Source organism: Nymphaea colorata, chromosome 13 (genome assembly GCF_008831285.2).
Source record: "Nymphaea colorata isolate Beijing-Zhang1983 chromosome 13, ASM883128v2, whole genome shotgun sequence".
Lineage (NCBI taxonomy): Eukaryota > Viridiplantae > Streptophyta > Magnoliopsida > Nymphaeales > Nymphaeaceae > Nymphaea > Nymphaea colorata.
In genome coordinates, this window is record NC_045150.1 from 3405144 (window position 1) to 3422200 (window position 17057).

The window sequence follows — 17057 nt, forward strand, 5'->3', positions numbered from 1 at the left end:
GTTTTTCAAATGATATTTACTAGTTTCACTTTTTCCTCAAAACATTTCACATTTTCAAGCAATTCTTCAAGAACCCTTTCAAAAGTTTGAAACTCCAAACTTTCAATATTTTCTACACCGCATATAGAATCAAAAAGATGTTTTAGTTAAAACGAAATGCATCAATGATAAACATAGTCCTTGGGTTGATTACCCCTGGTAAAGGCGCCGGGAACGGTCGATCCTCGTACCGACGGGCGAGTCCCTTTCTTTCCTCTTTCAAAACAAAAACCTTATTTTTTTGAAGCACTCCAAAACCAATGAAAATTTTGGGATGCAAACAGGTACTCATACCATTTCAAGCAATCATGCAAGTTATCAAAAACATCCCTTATATGTTCATTTCATGAAAAACCCTAAGGGATTTCAGTTGCTTCTCAAAAGTGGTTATCGTTCGTTTAGTGGATTAGGGGAAAATGAATATGGCCTCTTGCAGCCGATTAGTATCCCTTTTCAGATGAACACCAGAAGACTGGGATATCATGAAGAAATTTGAAGGAAATCTTGTGGGCTGATAGTGTTCACTTTTGTTTCAAATCATCCCACGAATTTTGTAATCTTGAACTTCTTTTGTCTGGTCTCATGAGAGGACCTCTCTATGAACTAAGAACTTCTTTTTGATATGCAATGCAAATTAATCTTTTGTTATTAATTTTAATTTTGTTCAATTTTTCTTTTATCCTCCTCTTTACATGATGTCTGAATTCAACATGTCTAAATTTCTTCTTTTTCCTTGGAAGTTCTCCTAGAAAGCATTTGTCAAACAAGCAGTCGGTAAAACAGAATCTATGACAATACCCGAGTCAGAATTACCAGAATTCACTCAAATTAAAAGGAGAAAATGGATATCCTTTAAGGATATCCTTATAAACCAAAATTATAAAGTAACATTTGAACATATAAAAGGAGAAAACAACCGTCTAGCCGACATGTTAAGTAGACTTCTAAAAGATGAATAGAGACATCGATGTTTATGAATCCGAAATAAGAAGTAAGAGTTCGAGCATCTTCATCTCATTCTTCAAATAACATATATGCATGTACACATTAGTCACGGTAGACAAGATGCATTGTTTCACTTAATATTTTTTATAACAGGACAAAATGGTCTCTACAAAACAGTTACCCATTAACCCAAACCTGGGATTACCTATCTTCCCACCTCATTCAAATTTGGTCTTTCGAACTTCTCCAGGCCTCATCCTTGATCTAAAAGATCATCTCTTTCTAGTCAACCTCTGGCAAAACAAAAGAAATCCCTCTTACCCAAAAATCCTTTCTTTATTAGTCAGCCGTTTAAACCTAAAGAACAGACAACTTCAGTCCAAAACCCTGCCAAAACTCTCCATGGATCATATACCCCTCCGACCTCAAAGCTTAAATGCTTATCTTACCCTCGAACGAAGCCTAAAGGCAGCCCAAGCAGAAATAAGTTGGCGAAAAAAATAAAAAGAAGAGCTAAATGAAAAAATACAAGCTCTAGAATCAGAGAACAGACTCCTCAAGGAACATGTTGACCAAGAAATCAGAAAATTAGGAGAAAAAAGAGAAACAGTTCCCCCAAACATCTCATTAGTCAAGGAACAGATCTATCATTTGGTGATGAAGACAAAAAGAAAAGAACAAGTTGACATGCAGAATCTGTTAAAGACAATGGGACGAAATCCAAAGAAAAGAAAGCCTGGTCTGGAATTTGCTCTGTTGAAACACAGACACAACCACCATGAAGAAAATTCTTTTTGTGAATGTGAACAAGGATTCTCAATTATAAAAGCCACCCTTAACCTTAGAAAGTGGCAAGACCAAGAGATCCAGGAAATAAAACTTTCTCCCAAAACTCTTCTGAAACAAGGATTTTTAAAACGGATCATGGTTACTAAAGAAGATCAGGTAAACCATCTTGATTTTCATTGGCGATTGGTATATACGTTAAGAAGGATGTTTAAACTTGGAGACATAAAGTCTTATGACTATGTTAATTTAGACATTGAATCTATTCCTCATTCGTATGAATACCCTTGTGAAGCGAAATAGGAGATCACGATCAACATATACACTTCACTCTTTCCCCTGCAAACCAGAATTCTTGAAGAAACTCTTAGGACTCTTTTAATTGAAGAAGATGTATATTCACAACTAAAGCAGTTGAGAGCTTATACAATTGCTGTAGACCAACATGCCCGGTGGACAAAGACTACTTGTATGGTAGCTGAAGACAGAAATGCATGCATTTTCTTAGCAGATAGTTGGCTTACTGAAAAATTTTACATTCCTTTCCAAAGATAAATTCTGGCATCTGCGAACATTTTTGCCAAATCCACGAAAGTAATCCTGCAGAATGGACAGGTGATCATCAGAATGTTGGAGCAGTCATCCAATGGACAGGTGATGATAAGATGAATGGAATGTTGGTGATGACGGAGGATGGGATAATAATGAACAATACGAAGAAGAAATTATAGAAGAAATTGAAAACAACTAGAGAAAAGTAGGGACGAAGTTGTTGAGTCCTTAACCCTGCAGTCTAACGTTTGTCAAGATCGACAAAACTTGACCCTCGAAAGTTATGGTTAAACTTCCCTGGGTGCAGTGCTTCCCATGCAAAACTTAAGCATCATCCGTTTGAGAAGAAACGTGATAAACTTCTCTTTAGGAAAATCCCCCAAGATAAATTTGGGTTTTACGTTTGTAAATTTTCGGCATAAAAATTTTACCCTATGACGCACCCTACAGGATAAGCACTGGGTCACATCCTAAGGCAAATCATCTCGAGGAGCCTCTAGAAGAATGTTGTAGTTGTCAGCATTCTTTATGTAATATAAAACAATGTTGTGTGAAAGGAAATAAAGAAGAAAGAATGTTACACGCATCAAAAAAGTGAACACGTGGCTCTCCATTGAAGAAAAGACGAAGCAGCTACTATAGCAGTCACTGTAACAGTTATTGTAGCACTTCGGCGGATACTATAACGCACTGTAGCAATTTTTGGCTTTTTGGACACGTTCGACTGCCACCTCATTCAGCACACGACAGCTGTCTACCTTCGAGTTCCTTCGAATGTAACTGTTTTTGTTTGTTAGTATTTAGCTTGTTCAAGAAGGAATCCTATTCCTTTTCCATATTGTAATCTGTTTTCAAGTCTGGTGTCTATATAAGCACCACCCCAGCGTTTGTATCCATCATCCTCTCACCCATCCACCTATGAGTACTTGCTTTTGAGTGCTTGAGTCTATCTCCCTTCCCCACTCTCCTTCCTTTTCTTCTCCACTCCCCTGCCTCTCATGTTGTTGTAAAAAGCGAACCGATGCTTTCGTGCTTAAATCCGGCCCCCCCTTTTTTATTGGTATCAGAGCCTAGTACGCTCTTGCAACACCAAGAGCATACTAGGCTCTGATACCAATAAAAAAAGGGGGCTGGACTTAAGTACAAAAGCGCCGGTTCACTTTTTACAACAACATGAGAGGCAGGGGAGTGGAGAAGAAAAGGAAGGGGAGTGAGGAAGGGAGATGGACTCAAGCACTCAAAAGCAAGTACTCGGAGGTGGATGGGTGAGAGGATGATGGATACAAACGCTGGAGTGGTGCTTATATAGGCACCAGACTTGAAAATTTTTATCTCGTAGTCCTATGTATCATTCATACAACTTCAGAGGGGTTAGAGCACATTTGTGGTGGCCACCAATGATCGACACAAATGTTGGAAACACCATTACTGATCCATGCTCATATTTCACCAACATTTTGTAACTGTAGGTAATTCGTGGGGTTTTCATAGATAAAGACAAGTAAAAAGAGATTTAACCCACTCACAAAATGGATTTGGATTTTATTGTTGTTCTGTTTTGCTTTGCTGTGATGTGTTTGATCATCTTAATAGAATTTACTTGTTAATTAGATTGAAACATTCATTAAACTTTTAATCTAAGAAAAGGAAAAAAGATTCCCAGACTTATCTTTTTAAGTAACTAATCCTTAAACTTGGCATGCATTGATTCTTGTGAGCTGTGACCACTCATTTTTTAATCAAATTTAAAAAGTATGTATGTGGTATCCACTATTATGATAAATGAGTTAAATTGATACAGATTTGGTTTCACCAAACAAGAGCAATTTCTCTTCATTTCCAAGAAAGAAGATCTTCTTTTCATGTTTTTATATATTTTCCTAAAAATATCTATACTGTGTACTATAAATTGGCAATTGCTTCACTTTGATAGGCGCCCATATTTTCATTTTGCTGTACATTCTGCCAAGCTTGAACCACCAAATGTGAGTGCGATGACTCAGTATGTGCCTTTCCTTGTGTGTCTCCTTGTCATCTTCAATCATGGCTTGCAAAGTGAAGGACTCCAGAGAAAATATTGTCCCGACGAGCATCCAGTGAAGACCATCATGGTCGATATATCCCTCTTCCTATTTTCCATGTGCTTTTTGTTGTTCCTACCTCTTCCTATTTGATTGGCTCAACATTAATCTAGGGTGTTGCAATATAGGTGTTGAAATCTATCCTATTTTATTATTCGATTAATTTAAATAGTTATTTGTTCTAGATAGAAAAAGCTGTTTGATAATAGACCATGGGAAAAGTGATTATTGTTCTTTCAACTTGAAAACATTTAAGTAATTATTATTTCGAGATCACCCAACTACAATATGATGTTAAAAAGCCAAAATGAATGACCCTGTTTTAGTCCTTATAAAACCACCTACATATTGATCCAAATCACTTATTTGAAGTCATATATATAGTTGGAGAGGAAGCTTTATTTGTTATATTTGGTCCATAGTTCTTGTAATTCACTAGCTAGCATGCATACTACATTGTTCACCTTCCCATTCTCACCCCCTTTTCACAAAATCACAAGTTTTCAACGCTCATAGTCATATGCTTAAGAAATATTTGCATCTAAAAGATGGAATATGGTTGTTATCAAGAGTGTTGCTAGAAAATTTGGTTGAAAACAACCCCTGCTGTTTATTGAAAAACCAAATGGAACACACACACACACACACACACACACATATATATATATATATATATATATATATATATATATATATATATATATATATATATATATTGAATGGTGACTCTGGTTTTCTCAGAATTAACTGGACATCTAACCTTGGCCATCGGATCAAGCATGATGGACAGTTAAGAAAAAAAACAAAAGCAAAAAAGTGATAGATATTTTTGTCATATAGTATTATTTTACATTTTTTATCTTTGTTTTTCTCTCCACTATACATCTGCTTCATATGAATGACCCTGGTTAGATGGTTGAGTGACTCTGGATAGCTAGAGTCGTCATTCACTCACTATATATATTTAGGTCTCTTTGCTCACCTATAATATTAATAGTGTGTTCTAATTTTCAGTTGGATAATGGAGACATGATTGACTGTGTGGACTTTTATAGTCAGCCTGCTATGCGAGATCGTCGCATTAGAAGAAATCCCCAAGTATGCTTTCTTTCTATCTTTCTTCAATTTCAAATTTAGTCACAAGAAAATTTTTGTTATTCTAATAAGGGTTCAAGAAAGAAGGGTTTAATGACGTAGTTTCTAAAAATTATTGTCCTCTACCTCTTATTTGAGGCTTTAATGGCATGGGTTCCAAAGACGGCTATTCTCTACTTTTCATTTGATTGTGTAATCAGTATTCACTCTTCTGTTTTCAGTTTTTGTCACCAAGATTTAACATGTTTTTAGAGGAAGGAACACAGTTGATAAATTTTGATGTTATACAATTCAATTCAATTACACATAATTTTTAATATGTGTATATAGCACTATTATAGCTTTCATTCTAAGTCATTTAGCTTTAGTACCCTGGACCTTAGATCATATAACATAACAGTAGATTGATGAAAACAAGCCAAGACAACATCTGATATTGCATATTTTGTATGAGGTAAATTAAAATGATATGTTCTATGTATACATTTATCTGGATGCAGTCGAGAGCAAATTTCATGCTGCAAGGAACAATAGCAGCAAAAAACAAAACCCGTGAATTGGCTAGTGACAGATCGGGAGGCATTGACCTAGAAGAAGAGAGATGTCCGCCAGGAACTGTTCCATTTCTCAAGGCTACCAAAGCAGGACCACTTAATTTTAGTGCTATCGATGACCTTGTAAGGTCACGTGCTAAGTTCTTTTCTGGATCCAGAACTGTGCCATTAGATCTGAAAGATTTAGCTAAAGAACGTGAGGTCTGGTATCTTCTTTCCAGTACGCCCTTTCTTCTCTCCCTAGTTTCTTTTTCTTTCTTTGTTCTTCTTCATTTTGTTAGTCATTATTGGGCATATAGTACAAACTTTTAACTGCACTACTCAACCTATGTCACATGGGTGCGGCAGTGCCGGAAGCCGGTGCCGGTGTGGGTGCGAGTGCAAGTGCAAGTTTCAAAAAAGATTAGGTGGGGGTGTGGCTAAGGCTTATAGATATATATACGTTATGTAAGTTATTTTATTTGTGTATTTTTTAATTTTTTTTGTCAAAGTTACCTTACTCTCATGCAAAATTCAAAGTTTTATTAACTGAAAAAGGCAAGGAGAGGGTGAAGACTGAAAAGATAGGAAAAGAAAAAAAGAAAATCGTCGGACCCGCGCCCACACCCACGTCGGCACTTTTACTCGAGTCAACTCAGGTGCACCAGCAATGTTTCGCGCACCCATGTAACTTAGTGACCAACTTTGATTTGTTGCATAGCTACAACTTGACCATGTATATCTATTAATGTATTGTTCTAACTGATGCATGTGCACCATAGTATGCAGTGGTTAAGGCGACAAATGGAAAATATAACGGAGCAGAAGGAACTCTTAATGTTTGGGCACCTGTTGTTGAGATACGTTCAGAGATAAGCGTTATGCAAATATGGGTTGTAGGAGTGTCCGGAGGGAATGTCATGACACTAGAAGCTGGTTGGATGGTATTTTTGGCTTTTGTTTCTACATCAATAAAGAGGAAAATTATTTCCTTTTTTTATGTTACATTGATTTCTTTAACCTTTTTTTCGATTAATGGTGAAGGTGAATCCTATTGTATTTGGAGATTTTGCTTCGCGGTTTTTTTTCTTCACTACGGTAATTTTCTTACCTATGCCACTAGTAACAGAAATACCGTTGTAAAAATATAAAGAAAAGACAGACATGATCTCCTTGCTGATCTCTTTTTGAACGCATATCTGTGTTGCAAAAAGTCTCGAGGTCACCAACACTTATGCCACACGTCGGTGATGGCATGATTTTTTGTAGTAAGGGGACTATGAAAATGATTTCATGGTTTGTAGTATAGAGACTCATGTTGAGAAGGGACTTTGGATTGAGGATCATGTTGTTATAGTCTATTTTGTGAAAAATATTACTGACATATAAGTTTTTTGATAAACATTATAAAGTTGGACAAACATTTGAAAAATCAGTCGACTATAAATGCAAGGTTGTTAGTATACAATATTAATGTTACTTGATACTGGTAAGTACCGCTTTATTAAACAGTATGGGGGCCACACATTATTTTGAAATATAATCCACACAATGGAGAGCGAGCTCTTAGATAAGAACCTCTAGTGTAAGTTAAAACAACTAATTAGGCATTGTTTAGCAATCTTATATGGACTGTAAGATGAATAAATCATTGTGCTTTCACGAACATTCGCAGATATGAACATTGACTACTTGTTCTTATCGGGATCCAGTATCTTGTGATCATTTCATACTGCATGCACTAGGGAATATACTTGGGCAAATGTGTGTCTTGTTGGTGTATCAGTGATGGCATACTAACTCAAAAATATATATGTGATCATGCTAGTTGACAAATCGACTCTCACTTTTATTGATCCTACTTTTGATTCATGTAACACACACTCTCAAAGAATTTCCTAGGTGGAAGAAGAAAACTTTCACATTCTATCAAATAACATTCAATTTTTCATGTCTCCCATATAAAATTATGGTCAATGATCCCTCTATGCTAGATCTATTTCATCATAGCTGAAGCATTAATCTCTTAATGAATTCTTATTTCCCTTTAGCAGTTCTAGTGGCTGGTGGGTATTATGACTAGTAGAAATGCCATAATCCTTAAGATATGTAAGGTGAATGTTGACAATTATTAATTTTTGGTGATTTGCTAGAATAGCAGCTATAAAACAACCCTTTATGGTGAGAACAAGAAGAGACCAGTTGAGAAAAATAATCTGCAATTTGTAAGACAGAGCAATTACATGCCCTTCGGCAAAGCACTCACTACCTCAAACTATGGAGGGCGTCAGCACGCAATCAAAATTAGCATAAAAACGGTATGTAACCTCTTTTTCATTGTTATTTGTAGAAACCCTCTAGCATATATATATATATATATATATATATATATATATATATATATATATATATATATATATATATATATATACACACACACACACGCACACACATACACAAGAGAGTCGGTCAATGCTGAATTTGTAGTTCAACCATGGGTACCCAGCCTGGACGGGCTCAGCACAGCCTGGAAATGGGTCAGCTCGCCAGAGGGCCGCAAGCGTGGCCCTTTGCTAGGCTTAACTCTGCTCATCAATGTTACTACCAATTTTGAAGCCCTATTTCCTTTCAAATGACATAGCTTATGGATCAATGTAGGTTGCTGCCTTTTACCTTATATTATTGAGATGATTTTTTTTATATTACCATCATAACTAATGATTTTCACGATAAGAGATTCTAGAGCTGTAAGCTTTACAAATGCAAAAATTTGACATGGTTTTGATGTTTTGCTTTTTTTAGTTGCACCAAAGTAAAGATCAAAATCCAAGTTGGGATCCTCTCTTAATTAGATATCTCTAGCTGCTAAATGAACATTATCAAAACAAAGTAAAATTTCAATGAAGTATAACTTAACTATAGATGAGAAGAAAAAGTTGTATGTGATTGATTTCTAGTGCATTTTAATGGTGAACAGAACGAACATGAAGATTGGGATCTTTCTATTGACGGCAACCTGATCGGGTTTTGGCCAAAAGAAAATTACGACGGCAGATTCTCCCTGGCCATTCAGGTTGATTGGGGAGGAGAGATAGTAAACAAGAGGAGTACTGGAAAGCACACAATCACACAGATGGGCAGTGGCCATTTTCCACAGGAAGGAATAGGGAAAGCTGCCTACATCAGCAACATGGCCTTATTTGATGAGAACATGGAGGTATATAATCCGACCGATAAGCTTCAAAAGTTCTCCACAGTTCCGAACTGCTATGATGTAATTATTTGGCCGCCTGATAATGAACGTGGCTGCTATGTAACCCTGGGTGGTCCTGGATATGATAAAGATAGGTGTCCTTAAAATGGCTACCTTGTTCCTTTTGCTTATTAATAAGGTCCTTTCTCATTTAGCCTTTTGTTATATGTCTTGTTCAAATGCAAAGAACCTTCATTTGATCATATGAAACTGCTTTTGATTCTTTAATTTTGTCCTTAACGTTAAATTTCTCTTTGCATTTTAGTATGTAAGCAATTGTAAGAAGGGAGGTTACTTGGTCAGATGCCTATCTAGCTCCGCCCACTTCCGCCTTGACTTTCTACTTCTCACCAGGGCTTGGGGGCTTGGGCTGTGCAGACAAACGCTTGCTAAGGGAGGTTTTTGAAAGTCCATCGTATGGAAACACAAGTTCATCTATCAAGTACCTTGGTGGAGCTACATATGGGCTGGTATGGGAAGTTGCCCGCACCAAAGCCTCAATGTTGTTATCTCCACACTTTTCTATGCCGACCTCGAATTTAGCACTTGGAGCAAAGTTTGAACCAACAAATGTTGTTGGAAACTAGCTTTGGAATAGGTAGTATGACCGAAGCTCAGAGAATTATTAATAGCTGCATAAAAACCTTGACTTAGATATTGGTAGGGGCGCGCCAGGCCCGAACAGTAGTGCAACGCAAGGGCGACGCTCGAGGAGGCCCCGGTAGCAAGCTACCGGTGGCGGCCAACCTCCCCCACAAAAAATTAATTTAATATCGTGTGGTCACATGGACCACGTATCAGATATTAAACTGATAAGAACAGATACTACACTTGATCTTAGCCAAAAGGCCGAGAAAGGTATGCTTTTCACCCTCTCCCTTCCTCTCCTTTTATCGTCATCCCACTGGCCTTCACCGCCCAAAATCTTTCGATACAGGACTAAATAAACGATCCCCTTTGGATGAGACTCGGTGCCCAAAATTGGGTTTGGATCTTCGATTCTTTTTGGATTTCTTTCTAATTTAGCTTGCAGATAATGGGATTCATTCATGAAGTTCGTAGCTAAGTGGGAAACGCATTTAGTTTAAAAACTCCATAATTTGTATTCATCAAGCTAATAACTAATTGGTATACTCATTTAGTTAGTGAATGTCTTGATCAATACGAAGTCTCATCTGTAATGAACCGAGAGATTGCTCAGATTAGATTAGAGTCAAAGTTTGTTTGTATTTCTTGTTCTGGGAGTGACCCTCGTAAGCCAGAACCGGTTGAATGTTCGTATTTCACTATAAAATGATATTTTAGCTAAAAAAACAGATGGAAACCACAAACCAAATTTATTTTTGACTGAGATCCACTAAGCGGCAACGGCGCAGTTCTTTATGCAAAGCCAACCCATTTCCTTCATAATCAATGAATTCATAAGCCTACGATGGTGGAAAAACCTCTCCATAATTGCTTCAAGGCTCTGTTTTCCGTAGGCTCATACATAAAATCGGGATCAGGATACCTCTACAATGCACAGCTTCCACATAAAGCAGTAGCAATCTGAATCTGTTTGCTTCGTATCCACAATGGGCCAATCGTTTCTGTTGGCCCATATAAATTAAAAGATGAGATTTCCACAAATTATTTTGAATAAAACAAAGCATTTTCTTGAGTCCATGAACATGTGGATGGAACCTAGATAAATATCAAATAACATCTAAACTAAGAAAAACAAGACATGTCAACTAGAACCTTCATTAACATGATTTAGAAAGGCTTCATACTGGAAGTTCACAAAAGAAGAAAGCTGCCATTTGGAGAGGGAACTGTTACAGTTCAAACTACTTGGTGCTCCGGATCTACATCGGCTGCCCATTTCAACAGTCCTAGTTAGGTTTATAAATAAGTTTATAAATAAGACAAAATATGCAAGACCAACATAGTCACAACAAGAACTTTCAAATGGGCCAATATAGGTCCGAGCTATTAAATCTGATTCTTGCACCTACTACTAGATCTGATTTTAGAGGCTAAAAAGAAAAAGGGACCCAGCATTGATTATTGGCCTCTACAGACCCTTTCCCATCTAATTGATCTCATCTCAGTACAAAAGCACACAAGATCCAACCTCAACACATGAAGCAAAAGGCATATGAGGCAATGTCTTGGAGAGCATTACATTGACATATGAACAAAGCAGCATCAAGTAGATAGTCCTTTAGATGAAAGCAGCTGGAAGGCACCCATGAAAAGGGATCTTATGATCTTACAGTGGCCACAATGAGAAGACATGAGCAAAATGAAGCTCTCAAAGGTAGCAGGGGCTGGTAAGTGGCCATTCCCATTTCAAATCCCCAGAGCCTCAACTATTTGTGCTGCAAAAAGGAGGTCACCGAAAGCAGGCCTCAACTGAAGTGCGGTAGGGCCAGCACCGAAAGCAGACCTATACGCTAGGAGGATGAGGGGTTGGGTCAGAACTTCGGCTCTCTTCTAGGTGGTAGGATAAAATACTCCTTCTATTCACTCAAAAAGGTATTAACAAAGCAATTTAGACAAAGTGTCCCCAAAAACATATCTAAGTTTCTCAACTCTAAACAAAGAAAAGACCCAGTTCCATTTTTTCCCACTTCAAATCAAGCTATAGTTGCATGTCATACCATTTTCAAATTGATCAACAATAGAGAAACGATGCCTGAAATTGGTAATTTTTTTTTTTTATTATTAACAGGTTCCTTTTGTATTTAGCCTTTTGTTATGTGTCTTGCTCAAATGCAAGCAACCATCATTAATAGTATGAAATTACTTTGATTCCCTAATGTCTCCCTTAGTGCTGAATTTCTCTTAGAATTTTAGTTTGAAAGCTATTGTACAAAAGAAGGTTACTTTTCATGTCAAAGAAGGTCCATCGCACAACAACAACATGATCATCTATCAAGTAAATTAATACTTATGGTCAGCGGTGGAACCACATATGGGCTGGTGTGGGCAGTGGGCCACACAAGTCCCTTAATATTTTTTTATTTTCACATGAACATCTTCAAATATTTTTGCGTTCATATATATGAGTGCCCAAATCTATGGATGAGTGCCCCTCCATAAAGTTTTTGGCTCTACCATTAGTTATGGTTCATTCATTGATTTGTTAAATGCTAATGGTGCAGTTTTTTCATATCAATACTTATAAAATGATATTTTTGCTCAAAAACAAGTCGAAACCAAAATTCAAATTTATTTTGACTGAAGTTTTTTTTTGCAAAGCCTTACTATGAATCCATTTCCTCCATAGTCAATGAAGTTTTCATAAGCCTATGATAGTTGAAGAGTCTCTATATAATTGCTTCAAGGCTATGTTTCTCATAAGCTCATCCATAGAATCGGGATCAGGACACCTATAGTATAAATTACACTTCTTCCACATAAAGCAAATAGCAATCTTAATCCATTGCTTCACAAACACATTGGGGCAATCATTCTTGTTGGCCCATATAAATTAAAAGAGGACAAGTCCACAAATTATTTCAAATATACAAAGCATTTTCTTGAGTCCATAAGCTTGTGGAGGGAACCCTGATAAATATAAAATAACAACTAAACTAAGAAAAACAATAAATTTCAATTAATACCCTTATTAACATACTTTACATGGGCTTCATATTGGAAGTTCACAAAATTAGAAAGCTGTCATTTGGAGAAGGAACTTTTACAGCCTAAACTACTTGGCGCTTTGGGTCTATTCGGCTGCCCATTTGAACAGTTCTTGTTAGAGTATATATATAACAAGAAATATGCAAGACCAACACATATCATAACAAGAATTTCAAATGGGCAACTGACATAAATCCAAGCTATTAGATCTGATTTCTGCACCTACTACTGGATTTGATTAGAAGAGGCCAAAAAGAAAAAGAACCAAGCATTGATTATTGTTCTCTATAGGTCCCTTTCCCATCCAATTGCTCTCATCACAGTTATCAGTACAAAAGGACACAAGACCCAACCTCAATAAGTGATGCAGAAGGCAAACTAGGCATACATTGGAAAGCATTACATTAACATATGAACAAAGCAGCATCAAGCAGATAGTCCTTTAGATGTTATGATCTTTTCAATGGCCACAATAAGAGGACATGAGCAAAATGAAGTTCCCAAAGTTTTAAACAAGGCATCATCAAAGGCCAACTCCACCTACCCTGCCAGAAAAGGGAGGCCATGAGCCACTACCAACATGTCAGCACTGATGCAAACACTTCCTCCTATCTTATCCACATTGTCCTCAACATAAAGAGAGGTGGGCATTAGTTTTTAAAGGGAAAATCATGGGCTGGTTGATGAGAGTGCCGATAAAGAATGCTGATATGATATGCTTTACTTGTATTTTATCTAACCTTAAGAAGCCATGGGCTGTCCCATGCTTAGAGTTTTATCTAAGCTTCAGTAAGCAAAAGCCCGTCTCAAGTAATTGAGCTAAAAGATTGACTGCACAGTCAACAGGTTGCAAGTTGAGCTTTCTGATCTCCAAAATAACCATATAGAGAATTTTTTTGAGTGGATGAATAAAGAGAAACAGTCTACATCAGCATTAGCGGGTTCTAAAGCCTGAGTCTCAACCAATTGATAGCACTCAACCTGAGGCTAGCTAAACACAGAGTCACATAACCCAGTTGGTATGGATCTACTACATCTGCATTCAAGCTCTGCACACTGTTGGCACTGGGAACCTTGAGCCTCCAAGTCATTTTCTGCTAGTCCAAATCCTTTGGAAAATAACAGTCAGTATACAATAGCGACCATGGTTGGAAAAATATTAACGTACATAGAATACTTAATGGCTTTGATGGCATCTCCGACTGGGAGGCACTCATTTACAGCAACCTATTTATTTTTGTTCTTTCATCTGTTTGCAAAAGCTAAGAAAAAATGTGGACAAGTATCACCATTTAATCAGATTGTCGATTCACACATGAGGTGAATCTAATTAAAAGCAAAGCTCATGCATAGGCCACATAGTATGCAAAAGACCATTAAAATAGGAGGCATGTGATGAACTATCCTGGTAGAGGACAATGGAAACATTCAATTAGAAAGTACAAATGAAAATAGGCTACCATCGGAAAAAGAAATATTTTGTTTAAATGCTTATACTCCATTAGGAGGACAAACACAATAAAAAATTGGTGCTAGAACTTTTCCTTAACAAAAATATAATATTTGCATGTTTACATTTCACAAGGAAAGGTGAACCCAAATAAAGTCCACACATAAGAACTAACCTCAGTAAGCAATAAAATCCATCAGCTTGATAGTAAGGGAGCATTCCAACCTCTGGTCATTAAAGAAAAAAAGGAAAAAATAAGACAAAGCATCAAAGATCAAACCAAGAGATTTGAACTCTGAAGGCCGCTAGGGCAACAAGTACTGGAACATCATGAAACCTCAACTCATCAACACAACAAAGCCAGCATCTCCCATGTCTGACTAAGTCGCACAAGAACCTCACGTTATATTTGGAGAGTGAAGGAAAAAGCACCATTCTTGCAAAAGAACAAATAAATGCTTAAAGAAATGCACCAGTTATCTTCTACCTGTGCACAAGCAGTGAACAGGCTAATAATGGCCATGAAGCATCAGCAAAGAGGCACAATGGGGTCTAGCTTAGTTATAAAAGGTATGGGAGCTTCAGCGTGTTGATTCTTCAAGAAGAAGATGGATAGCTAGTTTCACTAGTTTGAGTTGATAGTATGATGAAGTGTAATCAGATAGAATACAATTGATGCAATGGGGAAGATGACTTCTCCTCTAATCCATGATTAACGCCTAACTAAACTAATAAAAATCAGAAATGGAACATAAAAGGTAAAGGAAACACGAAATTACAATTAGAGTTTCATTGAAATTGATCTTTGATTACAAATAAGGTCAAAACCTTTATACAGACTAAAAACATATCCCTGAATCTGGATCCACATAAAAGAAAACAATTAATAAAAATCAAGTCCATAACTACATTTCTCCTTCATGTGCCCCTGCATCGACAACACGTATGGCTAGTGTGCTTTGGGGGCTTCTAAGACCAACAGTTCAAGTTTCTAAGCAAGCAATTAAGACAACATTCTTGCTTAACTTAGGAATCTAGTTGGTCATACGCTAATTGTCTCAATTTGAAAGATAAAAGTGAATATGAATTATTTTAAAGTCTCTAATAGACATGTTTGTTATGTTGTTATACAGGAACTTGATAACAAATTTGGTAGAAAGTACTAAAATGTGATTTCCTAATTGATTATGACAATGAGAGGAAAAGATGGAGATGTTGCAAAACATTTAAGTGTCACATATCAAGAATGTGTGCATTGAAGAAGCATTGTCACAACGATCTATACGAACTGAAGCATAAGATTCAAGAGATAGGCAATCATGTTCAGGCTGAGGATTCTTAATAAGTTCAAGGTTGATTAACTTCTTAGATCAAAATCATAAATGTGTGTCAACGTAGAGATACATAAACAAGTAATGTAGTGCTGGCAATGAAAAAACATGAGCTCAATGCTACTACTAGAATTCCTCTGCAAATCAAGAAATGAAATGAGCAGGATTCCATGAAATGATGCTTCAAAAAGCCATGCAAGAAGACTGATCTTCCTTGCCCTCTTTATGGCTTTCTTATTAATTATCATATTTTTCCATGGAAAGCTTGAAATCTTTTACTATTGATTCTTCTGGAAGAGATTTAATGCCCTATTCCCAAATCAAAAGCAAAATTCCCAAACTATTGCAAGTAATAACTAATGTCAAATGAAAACAAAAAACAATGCAAGAGCAAGAAGAGATAGAGAGAGAGAGAGAAATGCAGACCTTGCTCCTAAATCACAACCAGGCTATCATTGGATAGACAGGATCGACAGTAAAAATCTATCGTCGTCGGACGTATGGGATCAATGGCGTGAGTAGCTTCAGGGGGAATGAACCTTGCACGATTGCATATTCTTGCAAGAGAGAAAGACCTTGGGTTTGTTCAGGGAGCACAAACGTCAGGCAAACGAGCTGGCGTCCCAGGCAAGGCAGAGGTAGAACTCTCTGCAGGTGCGAAGGGTCAAAGGTACCTACCACCGAAAGTTGCAGAAGAAGAGAATGAATGTGTGAAGCTTTCAGTTATCTGTGATTTGCACGTAAAAATACTTCATTTTTGGCACTTATCTAATCAACAACAAAAATCTCTCTACACAAACACCTGGTGCCAGGAGCATTTTAAATCCAGATTTAGATTCAATTGGTCCCCAACGTATTCTAGTGAGTAAGCTCAAAAACACATTACACATTGGCGTGAGTACGAAACATAAAACAAATGGAAGGTCCGCGCACGTGTACGCGGTGCTGAATAGCTTGAATTTGAAATTCTTAATTTGAATCTAATCTTCGGTTTTGGATCTAGTTTAGATCCAAGAGTTGGATTTTGAATTTGAATTTCACGTCTAAAGTTGGGTTTTGAATTTGAATTTTGTGTTTGGGTTCAGACACAAGATTCATTTTGGATCAAATAGTCGCGAATTTGTTTTGGGTTTAGGATTGGGGTTAAGGTTTAAAACTTTAAACCCAAATAATTGAGAATTTCGTTTGGATGAAAATAAAATACAGTCTTTTTGAAAAACATTTGGGTTGATAACTGTGGGGCAAAAAACAATTTAGATTCTTTAACTACTAGGTGCCAGTCTTGAGTGTAAAGATATAACTAAGAGGTGTTGGACATGTAATACTTTTGGCTGTCCAATGTTGTGTTTTTGGCATATC

At 36.9% G+C, this 17057-nt stretch overlaps 1 protein-coding gene, 1 long non-coding RNA gene and 1 other non-coding gene across 3 annotated transcripts; 1 reads left to right on the forward strand and 2 right to left on the reverse strand.

Moving 5' to 3' along the window:
* Positions 1 to 3495: 3495 nt before the first annotated feature.
* LOC116267011 (uncharacterized) lies at positions 3496 to 9389 on the forward strand. The gene is made up of 8 exons (XM_031648554.1): positions 3496 to 3587; positions 4256 to 4307; positions 5418 to 5501; positions 5999 to 6253; positions 6814 to 6975; positions 7076 to 7129; positions 8185 to 8349; positions 9009 to 9389. Exons 1-8 carry the CDS (start codon positions 3496 to 3498, stop codon positions 9387 to 9389), a joined length of 1245 nt encoding a protein of 414 aa, XP_031504414.1.
* A 556-nt stretch (positions 9390 to 9945) lies between these two features.
* LOC116267357 (U2 spliceosomal RNA) lies at positions 9946 to 10146 on the reverse strand. The gene has a single exon (XR_004175576.1). It is a non-coding gene; the product is annotated as a U2 spliceosomal RNA (small nuclear RNA).
* A 3325-nt stretch (positions 10147 to 13471) lies between these two features.
* Positions 13472 to 16460, reverse strand: LOC126410697 (uncharacterized). The gene is made up of 3 exons (XR_007575196.1): positions 16125 to 16460; positions 14543 to 14594; positions 13472 to 14026 (listed from the first exon to the last, which is right to left on the reverse strand). It is a non-coding gene; the product is annotated as an uncharacterized LOC126410697 (long non-coding RNA).
* Positions 16461 to 17057: the final 597 nt, after the last annotated feature.

Coding starts and splice junctions, on each gene's coding strand:
- LOC116267011 (XM_031648554.1), top strand. CDS start 3,496: ATGAGAGGCAGGGGAGTGGAGAAGAAAAGGAAGGGGAGTGAGGAAGGG. Junction 6,254..6,813: donor ATTTAGCTAAAGAACGTGAG/GTCTGGTATCTT, acceptor TGTGCACCATAG/TATGCAGTGGTTAAGGCGAC. Junction 8,350..9,008: donor TCAAAATTAGCATAAAAACG/GTATGTAACCTC, acceptor AATGGTGAACAG/AACGAACATGAAGATTGGGA.